The 17,754-nt window shown below is 32.2% G+C and overlaps 3 protein-coding genes across 3 annotated transcripts; all 3 read left to right on the top strand.

The window, feature by feature from the left end:
• Positions 1 to 47: 47 nt before the first annotated feature.
• On the top strand, positions 48 to 1,729 carry LOC125370341 (disease resistance protein RPS4B-like). Its single transcript, XM_048375377.1, has 4 exons — positions 48 to 183; positions 310 to 615; positions 716 to 1,468; positions 1,554 to 1,729. Exons 1-4 carry the CDS (start codon positions 82 to 84, stop codon positions 1,674 to 1,676), a joined length of 1,284 nt encoding a protein of 427 aa, XP_048231334.1. The 5' UTR covers positions 48 to 81; the 3' UTR covers positions 1,677 to 1,729.
• A 7,698-nt stretch (positions 1,730 to 9,427) lies between these two features.
• On the top strand, positions 9,428 to 12,358 carry LOC8286393 (reticulon-like protein B9). The gene is made up of 5 exons (XM_015722772.3): positions 9,428 to 9,601; positions 10,124 to 10,304; positions 10,711 to 10,852; positions 10,945 to 11,014; positions 11,120 to 12,358. The coding sequence occupies exons 1-5, from the start codon at positions 9,502 to 9,504 to the stop codon at positions 11,284 to 11,286; spliced, it is 660 nt and encodes a 219-aa protein (XP_015578258.2). The 5' UTR covers positions 9,428 to 9,501; the 3' UTR covers positions 11,287 to 12,358.
• A 998-nt stretch (positions 12,359 to 13,356) lies between these two features.
• Positions 13,357 to 13,839, top strand: LOC107261705. Its single transcript, XM_015722783.3, has one exon. The coding sequence runs from the start codon at positions 13,390 to 13,392 to the stop codon at positions 13,651 to 13,653; it is 264 nt and encodes an 87-aa protein (XP_015578269.3). The 5' UTR covers positions 13,357 to 13,389; the 3' UTR covers positions 13,654 to 13,839.
• The last annotated feature ends 3,915 nt before the right edge of the window (positions 13,840 to 17,754 follow it).

Raw genomic sequence — 17,754 nt, 5'->3', positions numbered from 1 at the left:
AGAATAAAACGCCTATATGATAAATCTCTCGTAAATAAAGATTATTATGGTAATTTAAGAATTCATGACTTGCTTGAGCAAATGGGCAAAGAGATTGTCATTGAAGAAAGTAATAAAATGCCCGGAGAACAAAGCAGGCTATGGAAGCATGAGGACATCATTCAAGTATTGAGGAATGACTTGGTAAGAACTAAAATGTAACTAGCTTAATTCTTTTTGGCTTTTCGTCATCTCTACGGGAGAACTTTTTGGTCTCAATGGAGAGAAACTAATTGTATATTATACACATTTTCTTTTTTTGGTTAACAGGGGACTGGAAAAGTTGAAGCCATATCACTACATCTGCAGGACGAGAATGAGAAAGTCGAAATAAGTTCTACAGCCTTCAAGCAAATGCACAATGTCAGATTCTTCCAAATTACAAATTTTGTGAATTATCCCGAAAATTCCATGCTCCTCCTTCCCAATGGCCTAGAATTTCTTCCCGCGGATCTAAGATATCTCTCCTGGGATTTGTACCCCTTGAGTTATCTACCATCAAATTTTTGTCCAGAAAATCTTGTTGCACTTGGCATGCGCCATAGCAAACTGAAAGAACTTTGGAATATGGATAAGGTGCTGTATGCTTATATTTGTTTTAAAAAATAACTTGAAATATTACAGATGTGCTGATTTATTTTATTTCATTTTTTTTTTCTGTTTTTCGTTGTTACAGTGTCTTCAAAGTTTGAAAATGGTTGACCACAGTTTCTCTGAGGACCTAATCAGAATCCCAGATTTCTCAAAAGCCCTAAACCTTGAGGGTTTAGATTTGAGAGGATGTTCAAGTTTGGTTGAGATTTCTTCGCCTCCTCAAGCTCGGAGCTCGAGTGATGTACAATTGCAGATTCCGTGTAATATAGAATATTTGGATTTAAGTGGAACAAGAATAGAACAATTGCCCACAAATATTGGGTCTGTGGAGGGTCTCCAATGGCTTTATGTGTCTAAATGTATGAATCTCCAGCAACTGCCAAACTCCATGAATCAATTGAAGAAATTGAGCAAATTAGATTGCTCAGGATGTGAAGGTTTGAAATTGCCTCCTCTGAACGGTTTGAGCAATTTGCGTAAGATAGATGTAGGCAACTTTCATATGTCAGAATTTCCAAACGGTCTCTGCTCTCTTACGTCATTGGAAGATATCATATTACGTGGAAATAATTTCAAGAGCATACCTGCTGCCATCAATGAACTTTATATGTTAAGTTCCCTTGATTTAAGAGATTGCAATAGACTTGAATATATACCTAAGCTTCCACCATCTCTAGAAGCTTTAGACGCGACAGATTGCACTTCTCTAGAATCAGTATCAACTGTAGTATTGCCAAAACATGAGCTGCTATTGAGAAACTGCATCAAGTTAAAGCAAGAAGCAAGGAGTACAATCACAGACGATGTATTGGAAAGTTATCTATACGATAATGAGGTATCTGTCTTTCTCTGGTCAAGATGTTCTTTCAATATCAACATAATGATATTATTTATACAGTAATTTGACTTTTTTTGTACAGGATAAGAACGGCTTTTGTGAGTTAAGTGTAGCCGGAAGTGAAGTGCCGCAAAGCATCAAGTATAAGAATATTAATGGATCTTCTTTGTCAGTCACACTTGACTGCCATGATTTGATTGGTTGATATATTTTGTGAAAAATATCTTTATTATTTTCATATGAAAATAAATATTTCACAATAATTTAAGAAATATATATAAATTTATAATTACAGAATTAATAATAATAAATAAATGAACATTAGATCATAAATAAAGAATATCTTTTACTAAAATAATAACTATTTAAAAATTAATTTAATATAAAATAAATATCGTTATAGTAAATAATAAATATTATCTTATAATTTATAAATATTGATATCCATTATAAAAAGATAATATTTTTTATTATGAAATTATCAATTAAATAATGATGAAATATTTAAATTGTAAAATATGTAAAAAATTAGTTTCATGCACTAATAATATAAAAATTTAGTATATAAAGTGTTCCTAAAAGTTATATTATATTAGTTTTAATAGGTCATTTATTTTATCATTTGTCGAAAATATATTAATTTTTAATTCTAAAAAATATAATTAATTGAAAAATAAAAATAAAATATATATGTTACTAATTATGTTAATTATATATATATATATATATATATATATATATATATATATTAAATTTTGAAATATAATTTTTTTTAATATGTATTACTATGTTTTGACAAATTTTATTATCTGTATTATTTTTAACGCATAAAATTTAAGTTTGTATATAAAAGAAATTAAAAAATATTAAAAATATTTAATTTATTATTATTCATGGAAATATTATATTTATATTATTAGTTAAACTCATAAATAAAATTTATATTTTATAAATATAAAAATATTTATTTAATATGTGATATTAAATTATATAATATAGATTTTATAATATTATAATAATCTCAAATTAAAAAAAAAAAAAAGAACTAAAGTGCGGGATTCCTACACGTATGTCCCTCCTCCAACCCAAACTGCAAGGTGGACCGGTGTGTAGGTCATAAATTGGGATATTCTAGGTAACAACAATAAAGGAAAAATAATTTTAAGCGAGGGTGCTGTCAAAGTTTGGGAGAGGAAAGAATATTATTGATATCTAAAAACATGTTTTCTTACAATGTTTACTATATACACAGAAAAAAAAAATATTACACTAGTTTTACACGTGTCTAACTCCTATTGGTGTCAATACATATTTTATTAGCCCCTCTCAAGTTGGAGTATACAGATTCTGGATGCCCAACTTGGAAATGGAAGTTTGGAACAGAGTTGTAGAAAGAGGCTTTGTAAAGGAATCAGCCAGTTGTTTTGATGAAGGACTGGCATAAGATTGATGATTCCACGTTGAATTTTCTCTCGGATGAGGTGGCAATCAATTTCTATATGCTTGGTCATCGCATGATAGACGGGATTCTCGGCAATTATGATGGCAGACAAGTTGTCACAATACAGATTTGCTGAAGAAAATGGGAGCTGCAAATCTTGAAGGAGAAAGTGAAGCCATTGTATCTCACATGTCACTGCAGCTATAGCTCTATATTGTGCTTCACTTGAAGAGTGTGAGACTGTTTGTTGTTTCTTTGACTTCCATGAGATCAATGTTGAACCGAGAAAAACACAGAACCCAGTGATGGACTTTCAGAAATCAGGGCATGAAGCCCAATCAGAATCATTGAAAGCTTTAAGTCGGAGATCACTTGTTACTGGGAAAAATAAGCCATGTCCTGGAGCCCCTTTCAAATATTGGAGAACTCTATCAGCTGAGGTCAAATGAATTTCTGTAGGGGCTTGAAGGAACTTAGATAACTGTTGTACTGCATACGTTATGTCAGGCCTAGTATGGGTTAGGTACAACAGCTTGCCAACTAGACTTTTATATGTTGTAATGTCTTTGAGAACCTGCCCCCTTGTTCTAGATAATTTTTCAGTGGATGCTATCGGTGTCAGTACTGGTTTTACTCCAAGAAAACTAGTCTCTTGCAAAAGGTCTAAAGTGTATTTTCTCTAACATAGATTAATACCGGTTTTGGACTTGGCAACCTCTAATCTAAGAAAGAATTTTAGTTCTCCAAGATCTTTAATTTGGAAAGTATCATGAAGGAATCTTTTTATCTTTACAATTTCTGTCATGTCCGAACTTGCTAAGACAATGTCATCCACATAAATAGCTAAAGCAATGAAATTTGATCCAATATCTTTGGTAAAGAGAGAGGAGTCTGATGCAACCTGTTTAAACTTCTGAGTATGTAATGCAGCAGTTAGCTTTTCATTCCTTTGCCTGCTTGCTTGTTTCAATCCATACAAGCTCTTTTTAGTTTACAAACTGTATTGGTCTGGGTAGGTTGAAAACCAGGGGGCAAATCCATGTAGATCTCCTCTTGTAAGTCACCATGCAAAAAGGCGTTGTTGATATCGAGTTGACAAAGGTTCCAGTCCTTTGCAGCAGCTACGGCCATAAGAGTTCTGATTGTAGTGATCTTTGCTATATGACTAAACGTGTCGAGAAAGTCAGTTCCAGACCTTTGAGTGTATCTCTTAGCCACAAGCCTTGCTTTATATCTTTCTAGAGTTCCATCAACTTTAAGCTTTGTTTTATACACCCATTTACAACTAATAGTCTGCTTGCCCTTGGGTAAAGGAACTAATTCCCAGGTATTACTTTCTTCTAAAGTAGCTATTTCTTTAGCCATTGCTTGTTTCCAACAAGTATGTGAGATTGCCTGATTATAATGTTTTGGTTCAGGTAATATTGTTGTATTACATATATAGGACTGGTACTGAGGTGAGATCTTTTCATAAGATAGAACTTGAGAAATACGATGTGATGTGGTTTTAGGTTTGGGCAAAGAAACTTCAAAATCGTGAAATTTTGATGGTAAGTGAATATTTCTAGTAGGTTTGGGAGAGGGTTGAGGAACAACACTTGAATTAATTGGAGACTGTATTTCAGCAGTAGATGAATGGAATAGATCAACTGTGTATGAATCTACCCTTTTGAAATCTTCAAGTGGACTTTCATTTTGATAAACAGGAATAAGAACATCATTGGATGGTATTGTAGCAAAAATCTCTTTAAATGGGAACCTGTTTTTTGTAAACGTTATATCTCTAGAAACAAAAATACTTTTATCTTCTAAATTGTATACTCTGTAACATTTAGTGTTTTTAGAAAAATCAATGAAAACACACTTGATTGCTCTATGATGCATTTTTGGATGAGATAAAACATAAGCAAATGCTAAACAACCAAAGACTTTGAGTTGATCATAAGAAGGTTTGACCTTAAAAAGGATCTCAAAAGGAGTTGACTGGTTTAAAACTGGTGTTGGGATCCTGTTAATTAAAAAAGTAGCATGCATGACACAATCAATCCAAAAACAAATAGGAGATTGGCTTGAATCCTTAAACTCTGTGCAACAGAGAGAATATGCTGGTGTTTTCTCTCAACAATACTATTTTGTTGAGATGTATAGGTGCAAGAAGTTTGGTGAACAGTTCTTTTTTATTTGTAAAAATCGATCATTTCAAATTCTTTGCCATTATCAGTTCTAAAGCATTTAATCTTGACTGAGAACTGAGTTTCAACAAGATGGTAAAGATCAATGATTAAATGTCTAGCTTCTGACTTAAGCTTCATAGGATAAATCCATAGGAATCTGCTCTTGTCATCAACTATGGTTAAAAAGTATGAATGACCATATATGCTTTTGACAGGAAAGGGTCCCCAAATGTCTAAATGAACAAGATCAAAAATTGAAGTAGAAAAAGAATTGTTAACGGGAAAAATGGCGTTTTTTGTTTAGCTAAATGACAAACTTCACATTCAAAGCAATTATCATTAATCACAGTATTATGAAACTGATCAAGAGATTTCATTACTTGTTTAGAAGAGTGGCCTAGTCTGTTATGCCACAGAGTAAAAGCAACGACATTATAACTAATGGGAACTGAATTTAAAAACTTCTCACTATCTTCTTGTTGTAAAAGCTGATACAATCCTTCCACTTGCTTAGCTATACCAGTCATCTTCCAAAGTTTCATGTCCTGAATATAACAAAATTTGGAAGAAAAAATGAGAGAGTAAAGGTTGTTTTTGGTTAACTGCGAAATGTAGAAAACCCTATGAAGAATCAAAGAGGGTGATAATTCTACAGTACCTATACGTGTAACCTGAACTAATTCATTATTAGGCAACTTCGCATATTTGTCCAAAACTTTGTAATGCCTTTTGAAAAAACTGAGAGAATCAGTAATGTGATCGGTAGCTCATGAATCTACAATCCATTTCCTATTGTGGAATTACATATAACAACATAGAACAATACCTTTTTCAGCAATAGGATCGAAGATAGAGGATAAAGCATTGATCTGAGAGGTGGCTACATTCTAAGAATCAGCTGCCTTTTCTTAAATCATTGACATCAGACTATTATATACTGATCTCTTGTAAAAGTAATAGGACCATCATCACCAGATTTGTTAAAAGAGTTATGATTGTCATAATTCATTTGATATGCCAATTGTTCAGTAGTTGAAAAATTATAACTGTTAGAAGGAAAAGATGCAACCTAGTTTGTATAACTCTGAAAATTCTTGCTTATTCCCTTGTATCCTGATGGTAATCCATTCTTTCTGTAATACTTGTCAACAGGATGCTCATACATTCCACAGAAAGTGAAGGTAGGCTTCTTGGCTCTATTGTTTGGAAAAATTCCAGAATTTCCAAAAAATCTCTTTTGACTATTACCAAGGTTGAGTTATTGGTTTCCCATCTTCGGCCTAAAATGATTCATATTCTTCAAGTGTTGATTATGTACAAGGTTAAAACAGTTGCTCTACTTCTAGTATTCATATTGAATTTCCCAGTAAGCAGTATATTTAAATCACAAGAGACTATAGCAGCACTCAAAGATCTTTCATGTTGAATCATAATAGCAAAGATTTCATTCACAGGGGGCATTGGTTTCATCATAAGAATCTGAGACCTTTGGACAGAAAAATTCTCATTTAATCCTTTAAGAAACTTTAGGATAAAATCTTATTTCCTATACTTATTAGCAGAACATTCACAAGCATGTAGAGGTCTCAAATTACATATCTCATCCCATAAGATCTTCAAATAGGTATAATAAGCAGTAACATAAAGGTTACCTTGTTGCAGAGAGAAGAATTTTGCTAAAGATCAAAAATCCTTATAAGGTCCCCTTGTGAAAAGCGATCATATAGGTCTGCCCAAAGATCGTATTCATAGTCCAGCCACATTACACTTTGCCAATTTTTGTATTAAGGGACCTCTGTAACTAAGAAAGCACAAGATTGTTGCATTTCAACCAAGCGTTGTAAGAAGGATCTTCTTCCCTGGGAAACTTAATTGAACCATTAATAAATCGAAATTTGTTCTCTAAAATCATAGACATCTTCATAGATCGTGCCCAACTATGATAGTTGTTGCCAGTTAATTGAGAGGAGGTTAACATGAGAGCTGGATTTTCATTTGGGTGGATGTAGTATTCACTATTCTGATCATCGATTTTAAAGGTTTGTGTAGAATTAAAATCTTCAATAGCCATTGAAGAGATTGTGGTGGAGTATACTAGCTGCTCTAATAATTGATCGTGGATCCGAATCACTGCCCACTCAAAAAAAAAACACTAGAATGAACCCCTGTAACAAACGCTTCTTCCGAAACTCAAAAAGCTTCAGGAAGCCAATCCTAAAATGGTCTAAAAAAAATAACTACCGTAATAGCTATAGTTTTCGTAATAGCTAAAGGAAAAGAAAACCACACTAGCACCAACAACTACCTACCAAAGAGTGAGCAAAAATCTAGCCACTACTGGTGCTCCCACTGCTATTCTGCAAGCCATCTGCCTTACCAGCATCCACAATGTTGCTAGCAGATGAGCTCTTAGCGATAACATTCAGTGGTGGAGCTTGTCCAGTCAATAAAGCGAACCCAGGAAAAATAATGATAAAATTTAGACAATAATACAGCAGGCACCCAACCAACCAGTAGAATTTAGACAAAATCAAAATTTTGTCCTGCTCACCAACTATTCGATAAAATTTCCGACTCACCAACTATTCGTCCTGCTCACCAGCTACTCACCAACTGTTCGACAAAAAACATATATGACAACTCCAAGTTATACATCAATATTCTTGAAACAAGAAACAAAATGGCAGGCACACTGAGGCACCACTTCAAGCATTGCCGATGAAACCAAATGTGCGCACCATCTTTGTTTATTTTCAAAGCGAACCGAAGTGAGAGACACCCAAGGAATCATTCATCGCCGTCGAACATCAGTGAGAAAGATCAACTGGTTTGGGTAGGGATCGAAACCCTAAAGGAAAAAGAAGAAGGTAAGAGAAAAATAAAACTCTGATACCATGTCAAAGTTTGGGAGAGGAAAGAATATTATTGATATCTAAAAATATATTTTCTTACAATGTTTACTATATACATACAAAAGAAAATATTACACTAGCTTTACACGTGTCTAGCTCCTATTGGTGTCAATACATATTATATTAAGTGCTGAGCAAAGTGAGGAGCATAATAAAGATGAAGCCAATAATGTGAATAGGAAGGTAAAGATCATGTATTCTAAATTTGATTTTTTGGAGATATGAAATAAATTGAAATCTAAAATAAAGTGATGATTATGCAATTCAAATTAAAGTTAAATGGCTTTCATGAAACAAATTAAAATTAAGTGATCATTTATGTATCCTAAATTAAAATTAAATAACTTTTACGAAATAAATTGTAATTAAGTAAACTAAATAGCCATAATTACCTATCTAATTAGTTTGAAATTAGGACTTGTTATGTTTTTTATATTCTTTATTCTTTGTAATGAAAATCTCTAAATACTCTTTCTCGAATGCAATTAGATTACTTAGATACCTGGTTGTCACTTGAAATAAGTTCTTCTTAAAATGCAGGGCTTGTGAAATGAAATAGTTAATCATGCAGACTTCTCTAGCTAATACTATATAAAGAAGTAAATTATAAAGTAAACTTGTTACAAGATTTTAAACTTTGTAAACTGAAGAGACTTTCGCATTATTATTTGTATTTTCTGATAGTTAAGTAAGGCATTTGAATGTTATGTCCTCCAATAATCCTGCCGTTTGATCATCCATGAATTGAACATATTTATTTGTTATGTGTATCTACAAATCCTAGCGACTAAACATTCTTTTCATATGATCTCTCCTTTGAGTGCTTTGGCAAAGAAGTCGACCATTATCTTTAGATTAAGTAAATACTGTATCCTCCAATTTGGTTTTGAGGCCTTTTTAATGGTGATAAATGTGCTAGCTTTTCCATTTCTAATGTTCTTCCTCCATAATCTACAGGCACACTTCCTGCTAAGCTTCTCTTGCAGCTGAAACAGCATCTGAAGAGGGTGGATTTGGAAACCGGAATGGCTCTTTCTTCTACAAGAATCATATATATATAGCCAAAAGCAAATGTTCCTCCTGTGTTGGCAATTTGTGGTGATCAAGATCTCATTTGTCCACCGGAAGCTGTATATGGTAGTTTAATTATCTCATAATTAAGTTACATTAATTTAACTCTTAATTAATTTTCTAGTTTGATATATCAATTAATAAAATGGTTAGATACTTTATGACTTTGTCTTCACAGACGCACGCGGCCATGCAAAGAAACCTGCGAACAAAAGCCTAAGCTCCAAAGTCATTCCTTTCTTTCTTCCACCTTACTTCATCACTAAGCTTAGAATTATATATAAAATTAATTGCCCCTTTCATCATATATAAATAATTTAGATGATGCTAATAATTTCTTATTCACATATAATTCAATTTACTTACTTTATAAAGAGAGAAAAGAAAAAAGAAAAAGATTTATATATCTCAATTCTAAAACAATCAGCTAGCATGTCTTTTTATCCATCCGCTTCCGATGATGAAACCACATCCAGGAGGAAGCTATTTGGGAGGCAAAGACCAATACGTGAAGTACTGGGTGGAGGAAAAGGTACTGCCTGCCATTCAATTATCCTTCAAAGCCCGTGTTAATGATTTTTCTTATTGTCTTATGATAATTTTAATTAATTAATTTGTATTAAACCAACACTAGTTTTTCTGTTTAATCTCATGACCGATACTTGCCTTTGTTTCTTATCTTTTATTATAATTATAATCATTCTTTTGGCCTTTGTTTCTTCAATTCACTGTTACATTGAAATGTTATGCATCATTGGTTATATCAACTTGCTCAAAATTATGAACCAAATGGTCATTTTGGTCTAACTTATTTCACAATACTTTGGATCGTTGTTTGATATTAGAGAATATTCATAATTAAGCATGCCATTTCACACATTAAACTGCTTGTATTACACTCAGGAGCATAATATTAAACTGGAATATCAGCCAGAATTTAAAAGCTTGAACAAATAAAAGATGGCCAAATAATATTGTCTTTCATGAATAATAATTGATTCTCGTCTCGTGAATACATAATTCCTAAACTTTGGCCTTCGATTTTCGCATGCAGTTGCAGATGTTTTACTGTGGAAAAACAAAAATGTATCAGCTACACTTACGATTGGGATGACACTGATATGGTTTCTTTTTGAAGTGGTTGAGTACAATTTTGTGACTCTTTTCTGTCACATTTCCATCACCATAATGCTTATTGTCTTCATATGGTGCACCGGAGCTGAATTTTTCAATTGGTATACTTCTTTTCCGTTGTACATTATACACACAGGAATGGTAATAAATTATTCTTCATTATATTAGGGTTGATGTAGGTAATTAAGAAGGAGAATGGCAGATACATAGAAAAAATTAATTTAAAATAATTTAAATGCTTTACATTGTTTTCAAGATGTGGTCACCAAGTGGAAAATAGAATCCAATTAACTCGAATTAAGGTTTAATGGAGTTAAGTTGAGTATATAATTCATAATTCAGTAATAACATGCCTATTTTATGTACATTATGAATGGCACTTACTGAATCATCTTTATTGGTATTTGCTTCTAAATGTCTCTCTTGCTAAGATTATTCTTTCCTTGCCACCAATTGCAATATTCAGACCACTTATAATTAAACAAAATACACACATATTATTTTCAGGAATCTTCCAAAAATTCCAAGAAGTATTTTTGAAGAACATGCATTCCACAACCCGGCTTCAATCTTCCACGAAAGATCTAATCAGGCCCTGTCAAAACTCCTTGACATTGCATGTGGAAGAGACCCAATACTTTTCATTCTGGTACTTACCATATAGGCATATCCTACTTTCTGTTTGAGCTTAATTCGTATCAACAACATAATAAGCTGAACATTGCCTTTATATATATGCAGACAACTGTTTCTCTCTATATATTATCTATCGTTGGAGGCTACTTCACCTTCTTGAATTTCCTTTATCTTGGTAAGAACTAATTAATCCATCACACCCTTTCATTTATATTTGAACTATTCATATGATTTCTTGGAGAATTTATAAATCTTTGATTTTTCTTTTGCCGTGATGAAGTTTTTCTTTGCTTGCAAACGCTGCCATTCCTGTACCATCGGTACGAGGCAGAAGTTGATGAATATGCTGGCATTCTGTTTCGACAAGTGAAGAAAATGTATAGTAGGCTTGATTCGAGGGTTCTTAACAAGATACCAAGAGGACCAACCAAGGAAAAAATAAGATAAATTATATTACTTTTCTTTTTCTTTTTTCCCCTTTGAAGTTCAAAGGAAATGCCTGAAGGAAACATTGTGTAAATGAAAATCTTCAAGTTTAAATGTAAACTTAAATTGGTAATTATTATTCATAAATGTTTGAAGGATGAGATATTTTTTTTCAGAAAGTAAATCAATAAGTATTTTCGTTTTATTGTCATGTGCAGTATCTATATGAATAATAGAAAGAATGATTAATGAGTATTTTTCTGAATTTAAAAAGAAAAAGAGAGAGGGAACAAAATTAAAATTAAAAAAGAAGCATAAAATATGAAACTCAGATTAAAACCAGAAAGGTTCGATTAGTGTTACGGGACCGGTTTTTGGTATAAAATTGTAAATTAAAAAAGTCATATAAAAAAGCTTCTATTACAAATCCAATTGAAGTTAATTAATAAAAAAAAAAACCATTTAAAGAGTCAAAAATTATAATGAAATAAGAACATGACGTCTTTATAATAAATAAATGACAATATACCCATTGGATCTAACTTAATTGATATTGAAATCTTCTCCAAGACTATAAAATTTTAAGTTGGAATCTCAATCTAAGCCTAATTAATTTAAAAAAAAAATGAAAAACAATATCAAAAGGTTGAATGTCGTAGTCCAAATGAGAACATCCTCAGCACCACCAAATAGAGGTGGTGGCAATCATGTTAAGTCAGACAAATTAGGGTATGACTCGGGGGATCAACTTGTTATATCCAATAAGGTTAGCTACCTAGCATTCAAATAACCCTTTGTGCTAACTTTTTCTTTTCTTTCCTTTTTTTTTTTTTTTTTTAAAAATATATACATAAATAATTGATACAACATTGTGATAGACCTGGTGATTCAATGTTTTTTTATTTTTCCTTTTGTGGGTACATCATATAGAGAAATAGTAAATTCCTTTTAGATGGCTTTGGCTTGGCAAATATCTTACCATATATATATCAATCAATTAGCATCTTCTTTTGTCTAAAACCTTTTAGCATTTCTCTTGTATATACCAAAAGTCTAGATTCACATAAAGCAACACATGGTAAACGACCCAAAAGAAAAAATAAAAATAAAAAAGGCAGAGAACACATGGTGGAACATATCAAAAGAAAACCAACTAAAGAGCCAACATATCTGTTTATAAGTTTTCCACCATGAAAAGGCAAGAAAACAAACCCATTCCTAATTGGCCTCCACAATCTATAGCAAATTAATTAATTTGTAAAACAACTTAATAAAGTTTCCAATAATGTCACGAGTGTTGTTTTATATGTGGCTTAACCTAAGTTGATGGAAAAAAAAAAAAAAAAAGAAGACTCCACTTTCCTCAAATAATTGCATTTTAAACTCGCATAGGTAATTCGGCTTTGAAGGAAAAGTTCAGTCTGGTTATTGCCTTCCCAAGTCAAATAATAAACATTACCAAGAGAGAAGTGACAATTCGATCATGGACAGCAAGTGGTGGCCATTTTTCTCCACCATGGATGAACGACCAGGATTTATTTGTCACCAAGGTGTCATGTTAGCTTAAAACCCTATCAAATGAAGCTCAATTTAACTTTAATTAACCATCACAAACTAATTACGTATTACAGTATATTACGAGACAGACATTTAATCATCGAAGACATGAATTTAAAACCTTAAGGCCTTATGATTCTAAGAAAGACTCCAGCTAAATCCAAAAGAATTATTGGCGTTGAGATTTGATTGGAATAAGAGTAGCTTAGGTTGAAACATTGGACCAATGAAATGAGACAAGAAGCAGTGTCAAACTCCATCAAATTGTACTAGTATATATATATGTGGGAAAAGAGAGTGGGATTATACTAAGAACCATTTATGCTTTATAGTGGCCGCATTGACCCCACTACCTTCAACTCAAAATTGAAGTCACTGATGGTTTTGCCTGCCAATTCGAGTGCAAACAAAAGAGAATCACATAAAGTTTAAAATAATGCAAATCGCATTACTCTGTGTGTCACACACATTGACCTTCCATCCATTATTATTACTATTATTTTTATTATTATGTTCTTTTCTTATTTCATTCCTTTCGTGGAATATAAGAACCCCATTAACCTGGAGATGGAGCTATTCACACAAACACAGATGGTGAGGCAATGGAAGGAGGCATTCACCATCGAAGGAGGCAGTACTAGCGCTGGTGGTCTAGGCAAGGTTTGTCTAGTCTTGTGGTTAGCTTTGGTAACCCTTTCTCTGCTATCAGCCATAATATTTTCTTGCGCAGAAGGTGTATCTAATAAAGATGATGATAAGTCTCCGGAAGTTGATGCAACCCTTTATGGCGGTGGATGTGCTGCTGGCTGCGGTGCTGCTTGTGGTGGATAAACTTTGCCTAATCATACTCAAAGAAACTATTCAATCTTTGAGAGGCATGGTTTTGATGCTTGATGGCAATTTTAAGATGTGATAGATAGATTGACCTTTTGTAGCATGAAACACGTTGTACCCATTAATATCCTTTTCTTGTCCTAACTATATAAATCTCACATTCTCACTTGAGCATGCAACAAATTTTGAAGTCCTTTGTAATTCACCTCCTGATGTTTAACTGTGCAATTTCTTTCTCTTCACTATCTCTTGAAATTCATAATGCACCGTTTTTCTTTCTTTTGATTTTACTAGGGTTAGTTTCAAGTATTCCTTGAGGTTTGCCCTATTATATACTTTTGTTCTACTGTTTTTAAAAATAGCACATTTTATTCCTCACCCAAATTATTATTGATATATCCGTTAGTGGAGCATAACATAACCAAAAAATAAAATAAAAAACACTTAGTATCTCTTAATTTGATCCCTAACTTAGCATTTTTTATGACAAATCGATGGTCCTTAATAAAAATAACACCTCAGTCCTTTGACTAATTTTGTATACTTTGGGCTAATGGATGATTAATAAAAGGACTATATTATGAAACGCTTGAAAAAGGACTATCTTTTTATAACATATACAAAGTGCATAATAGAATTAATCTCAAAAGGGTATTAATATTTTTCTTTTCTTTTCAATATTGGTTATATATTTATGCATTATTTTAAATATATATCCATATCGAACATAAAAATATAAATAGGGCAACTAGATCATCTCTTCTTCATCATTTTTCTGAAGTTCCTTTTTGTAGTGGAATTTCTTTTTTCTTTTCTTTTCTTTTTTAACATTTTCTCAAATGCTGGGAATCTATGTTAAATTAAGAATGCCAGAAAGGTTTATTAGATAATTGATTTATTCTTATTTTTATTTTTGAAAAAGAAATGGTATTTTAGATATAAGGATTAAAAATGCATCTGACAAGTTCAGATCCACTTTTTAACATGATTATAGATTGTACACATAATTATACTAAATAACTAATTCTTACAAGTAGTAATATTAAGTAATTTATTTAAAAGAAAGACCATTTACTAGATTCAATTTAAGTCAACTATATGAAGTCACAAAATCATGGCTAATAGGAGATTGCAAATTGATGTCCAAAAGCATGGCTTCTTTTTTCTTTTTTGCTTTTGCTTTATTATTGAGACATACGGGATCTTTTAAAATTAATATAGAAAGACTGGAAATAAACTTTATTAATAGGTAAAGAGGAATTTTACACCAAGATGTCTTGTTAAAAATTCTTTTTGAAAATGCAATTTTTTTTAATTTTTTTAAATACGGTATAGACTATTTTTTGGTTTTTCTTTGGTTGGTTTTTGGTAAAATAATCAAAAATTAACCCACAATATGTTTTTTAAACAGAAGTTAAAAAACAATAATTTTGAAAAAAGAAATTTACACAGTTAAAAATAATTTTTTTTTGTTGAGTTTAAGGTAATTTTGAAAAGTTTGCTTTTAAAAATTCCGCAGAGGATTAGACTTTTTTTATCTTAGTAATTTATTGCTTCAACCATAATAGACTTTACAGTGTGGGTCGGGGGCAAGATATACGTGCAGTATACAGTCCCGATATTTTAATTCTGATTTTTTTATTTAAAATTATAATAAAATAAATTATAAAAACTAATAGTACATAATTCTAAAATTATATATTAAATAAATATTTCTATATTTATAAGAATTGATTTTTATCTATGCATTATACAATTGTCAAAATTTTTGATTTTAAATAATAGTATAATTAAATTTATAAATAAAATTAAATAGAGATTTTAATATTTTATAATTATTTATAATATTTTTATGAATAATAATAAATTAAATATTTTTAATGTCTTTTTAAATTTTTTGTATACATAAATTTAAGTTTATGTGTTAAAAATAGTACAAATATCAAAATGTATCAAAATATAGTAATCCATGTTAAAAAAAAAATTATATCTTAAAATTTAATATATATATGTGTGTGTGTGTGTTAAAAAATAAAAAAAGCAAAAAATTCTTTTTCAAAGCATGGCCGACAACTTCCACAAAAGGAGTGAAGCATCTTACTCCATTATCACAAGACAACAAGAAGATGTGGAGCCCCTTATTCCACTAAGAAAAGCATCTAAAGCTCCAAAACCTCTATAAATAGAGGAGTTTTCCAAAGAATGGGGCAGACTGAAAAATACGAAGAACCTCTTATATTCTTCAGGTCACACAAAGAGAAATATAGTGAGAATAGAGAGACTTTGGAAAACTCCTCTATTTATAGAGGTTTTGGAGCTTTGGATGCTCTTCTTGAAGCTTTGGATGCTCTTCTTAGTGGAATAAGGGGCTCCACATCTTCTTGTTGTCTTGTGATAATGGAGTAAGATGCTTCACTCCTTTTGTGGAAGTTGTTGGCCATGCTTTGAAAAAGAATTTTTTGCTTTTTTTATTTTTTAACATTGGGCTTTTGGCCCATTACATAAATATTTTGGGCTGCCATTTCTGGTTTTCAACCCAAGGACTTTATAGAGGTGTCATTTGATGGGCTTGATATCCCAAAACAGTCATCTGCGTTTGAGTCACCATCTAGGTCTATTGCTGCCGAGCTGGTGCTCGAAGAGCAAGATGAAGCTTTTGATTTTCCTTTGAAAGAGGCGGTTTCCGACACTTGTTTGATCAACTGTAAGAAATCTTCTTCTGTCTGAGCCGCCACTAGCTTTGGAATTATGAAGGACTTCTGTGCCAAGAAAGTGGTCTGTTCTTTCGGAGGTGGCAAGAAGCTATTTTTTGAAAGGAAATTTTGTACCAACTTTAGTGATAATTTTTCTTGCTGGTTAAATTTATCCCACCATTTGACTTTGAACCTTCGGGTAAGAATGATTTCTCCATCTGCTGCTTGATTGAAATGGAAATACCATACACATACCCAAGGAAGAAAAAAGTTTGAACAAAATAGAATTAACGGGGGAAAACGTCTTTCTATTTTGTTTGGTTTATAGTGGGCTTTGAAAAGGTTAAACAGAGGTAGAACTTCTGGAATTATGGTCTCAGGAACATTGCCATAAAAATTTCACCATTGTTTAAACCAATAAGGGATCTTTGAAGTTTGGATTGAGCTTGTATCGAAGTAGAAAAGCCAAGAATGGCTTTATCCTTCGTTTTGAAGAAGAAAGGTATTAAACCAAGCTTGTTGGTAATCCCAATAGTTGAAAGAAGTGTTTAGGCTTGATGGGTAGGTTCTTTGGAGGGAAGTTGGGAAAGATCTTGATGAGTGTAAATCCATTCCCCAATCCGTAGGGTGGAGGATTCTTTGTATGGTGCATGTGGAATATGCGGGGTCTTTATGGTCTTTGTGTTTTTTGAAGTGTTTGAACTTTGCAGAACCAGTTTCCTCAAGGATAGACTGGTAGTAGGATTGAGGTTTTGAAACATTCCACGGCTTGAAATACCATCCTGGAGGGAAAATCTTTGAAATCAGTTTTGAGGGGCTTTCTGTGCAGAATCCTTCCTCTATAGTCAAAATTCTTTGAAAATTTTGCTTTTCTATGTACTCGTTGGATTTGAAAAGTTTTGTTTGTGACAAAACAATCTCTTGAGAGTTGGGCTTTGAAATACTTTTAGAGCTCTGAGATAAGTTTTGAGGGAAAATTTCTATCTCAGGTTTTTAAAAAGGGACAGAAAGTATACCTTTACCCTTGTTGGAAGAGGATGGTGACTTTGGAGAGGCTTCGGGTTGAAGTTGTATCAATTGCTTTGAATATTCTTCGATCCTTTTTAGGAATTCAAGATCTTGCTGTGCAAACCACTCCTGAATTTGTAATTGTTGTTGGGTCGGATCTTCCTTGCTTTTGTCGATTTCTTCCTGGATGATCTCCGTCCAGGTTCTGATGGGCTTTGAAGAAGAAGGCAAAATTTCATTCTTTGGACTTTAGACAGGCTTTGAACTTGCTGTCGACTTTTCTTCTTTTACTTTTGATTTTCTTGGCATTTTCATTCCTATTTTTGAAGAAACTCTCTAGTTAGAAAGTCTGGAATTGAATTCGAATCTCCTCTTATGTATTCGATTTCAAAATCAA

Source organism: Ricinus communis, chromosome 1 (assembly GCF_019578655.1).
Source record: "Ricinus communis isolate WT05 ecotype wild-type chromosome 1, ASM1957865v1, whole genome shotgun sequence".
Taxonomy (NCBI): domain Eukaryota; kingdom Viridiplantae; phylum Streptophyta; class Magnoliopsida; order Malpighiales; family Euphorbiaceae; genus Ricinus; species Ricinus communis.
The sequence above is the reverse complement of the archived record's forward strand: the minus strand, read 5'-3'. Positions and strand labels throughout refer to the sequence as shown.